Below are 2,867 nucleotides of genomic sequence, written 5' to 3'. Positions count from 1 at the left end.
TGATGTCATCATAACCTGTGTGTCACTGTACGTATGTGTATGATGTCATCATAACCTGAGCGTCCGGGGTACGTACGTGTATGATGTCATCATAACCTATGTGTCACTGTACGTATGTGTATGATGTCATCATAACCTGAGCGTCCGGGGTACGTACGTGTATGATGTCATCATAACCTATGTGTCACTGTACGTATGTGTATGATGTCATCATAACCTGAGCGTCCGGGGTACGTACGTGTATGATGTCATCATAACCTATGTGTCACTGTACGTATGTGTATGATGTCATCATAACCTGAGCGTCCGGGGTACGTACGTGTATGATGTCATCATAACCTATGTGTCACTGTACGTATGTGTATGATGTCATCATAACCTGTGGGTCACTGTACGTATGTGTATGATGTCATCATAACCTGTGTGTCACTGCACGTATGTGTATGTTGTCATCATAACCTGATCATCCGGGGTACCTACGTGTATGATGTCACCATAACCTGTGTGTCAGCGTACGTACATGTATGATGTTGTGCAGCACACTAAAGGTGATGTCATCGGTTGTCGTGACGTCGCTGTGTATGGAGCGTTTGGAGGGCAGACGCCCACACGGCGTGAGCGTGTAACGTGCCTCCAGCTCCGCGAGCGTGTCAGGCAAATCCAAACACGTATCCGAGTCCATCGAGCTGAAACGTAGCAAAGCGACCCTGCTGAGACTACCTACAATGTTTCTACAGTGCAAAGTAAAACGACGCTTTATGTTAACATCACAAATTCGCCCATTTTTTTACGCAACTTGTAAGTTACGACAACTAAATTCGCAATACAAAACTAAAAAAACTCGTTCTATCTTAGGTAGTTTTCCAATGGTATGAATGGGTGTAATAAAGCAGAAATTATGAGAGCGGAAATTAATATTGAAATGTAGGAATAGGGAGCATAGGCGATAGTGGCACGAGTATTAGAGAAATTAGTTAGAGGGATGACGATTATAGAAGCGTCCAACAACACACTGAATAATTAACATCGCAATGCTTAGAAGATTGGTAATTATGCCAACGGCAGATGAGCGATTAGTTTAGAGGGCACAGAAGGTGTTAGATTGTAGCGAGCATGCAGTAGAGTGGGCTACATAATTAGCCACTGTTACGAAGCAACGCATGCAGAATAAAAGTTACCAGGGACATCTTGGCAGCCAGCCAAGGGCCAAAGGGTTGGGATTAGACACAGTCCAAACTGACGTAAGATAGACCAGGTGGTCACTTGTCATACTAATGTCCGACGACGAACCAATAGGGGAGATGGCCAATGCGGCCGGGGAGGCGAGAAGGGACGCGCCCAGAGGTATAAAAGGGGATGCGGAGAGAGAACGAGGCCGGTTATGACGACAAAGTGCTGTGCGAAATAAAACAACGTTTTCCCTGTGACAATCCTACTGTTCGCTTTATAACCGACTTGAATTTATTCAACGCTACATGGGGTTTGTTATTCAGAAGCATAATAGACTTAATTTATGTCCATAAAATTATCATAATACATATGCAGCCTGCCTCTAACATGTCATGCAGGCCAGCTTTTAAACCTTCCATCAGTTGGTTCTACAATTTCCTGCCTTTAGAGGAAACATCCACACGTTCCATTGCAGATTCACAAAATCTTTATATTTTACAGCTTCTCTTTCATGAAGATCTTTACATGCAATTGCATTTAATATAAGAAAACCACTAATTAATTAATTAACATTAATTGTTCAGCGAGATAATAATTGGTGCATGCCATAGCCTTTTATGAGACAGTGCTTGTAAGGTAGGCATGTGCGCACTGTACTGCACACTGGCGACGCACGTACTAGATCGTACCTGAACTTGTCACGGAGCTTTGCCAGAACTTCTCTAAACATGTGCTCGTTCTCACTTAGTTTCATCTTCCTTGACTTGAACTCAGCTACAAGATCCTGTAGTAGTAAGAACATGTAGTAGTGCAGTACAAGTCCTGGATCAGCATCAGCATCAGCACTAGCAACAGCAGCAGCAGCTGCATCAGCACCAACATCAGCAGCAGCAGCAGCTCCACCACTACCACCACCACCACCAGCAGCAGCATCAGCAGCAGCAGTAGCAGCAGCACCAAGAACAGCACCAGCAGCAGCAGCACCAGCAGCATTATCATCAGCAGCAGCAGTAATAACATCTTCACATCATCCTAACCATTACATGAATTTAAACCAGCACCACAAGCAGCGTGCGCGGCGTGTATTAACGTCTAGCACTAATACCTTGTCCTGCAGTGCCTCTCCTAGGTACACAGCCAGGTTGAGCACCGTCTGAGGGTTCTTGATCACGTAGTTGACCCTGCGCTGGCACGCACGTGACGTCTTACTGTGCGACACCTGCACACCGACACACGCAAACAAACGACATGTAAGCTCATCGAATCACACACCTCACGACAGAAACGACATCGCTGCCATAGCCACTTTAAATGGCATGAGTTGTTAGGCAATTAAAACAGTGCTCGACTGAGCTTTAACGAGGTATTGAGGTTAGTTGGGTGTGACATTACACTGAACCTAACAGCAGTAGCATCAGCTAGGATTCTTAAATATTCCCTCTCCCCTCTCTCCCCGGCCAGATAAACGACGGGTCGTTGACGATGTCGACCTGTACAACGCACACACCTGTAGATTCTCATGCATCACGTCTCTGACCACCGTCCACGGCACGATGATGCCTCGGCTGTTATTGTCCAGGAAGCAGGAGGCAACGTAACACAGTAGCAGCTGGAGAGAGACGGAGAGACAAGGCAGACTGTTGATAATAGCAGATGCTCGTCATTGCAAATTGTTCTCGTACGCAATCAACACAAAA

General features: G+C 45.6%; 1 protein-coding gene across 1 annotated transcript in view; it reads right to left on the bottom strand.

Annotated features, from left to right (window-relative positions):
• The window catches only part of LOC106808374, a 20,880-nt gene that overhangs the window by 12,111 nt on the left and 5,902 nt on the right, over positions 1-2,867 (bottom strand). Inside the window, exons 4-7 of the mRNA XM_014811074.1 lie at positions 2,678-2,807; positions 2,276-2,389; positions 1,860-1,954; positions 521-686 (exon numbers count right to left, since the gene is read on the bottom strand). Coding sequence (XP_014666560.1) covers positions 521-686; positions 1,860-1,954; positions 2,276-2,389; positions 2,678-2,807 — 505 coding nt within the window. The remainder of the gene's footprint in view (positions 1-520; positions 687-1,859; positions 1,955-2,275; positions 2,390-2,677; positions 2,808-2,867) is intronic.

The sequence above is a fragment of the Priapulus caudatus genome, unplaced genomic scaffold, assembly GCF_000485595.1.
Source record: "Priapulus caudatus unplaced genomic scaffold, Priapulus_caudatus-5.0.1 Scaffold271, whole genome shotgun sequence".
Classification (NCBI taxonomy): domain Eukaryota; kingdom Metazoa; phylum Priapulida; class Priapulimorpha; order Priapulimorphida; family Priapulidae; genus Priapulus; species Priapulus caudatus.
This window is presented reverse-complemented; position numbering and strand designations above follow the sequence as displayed.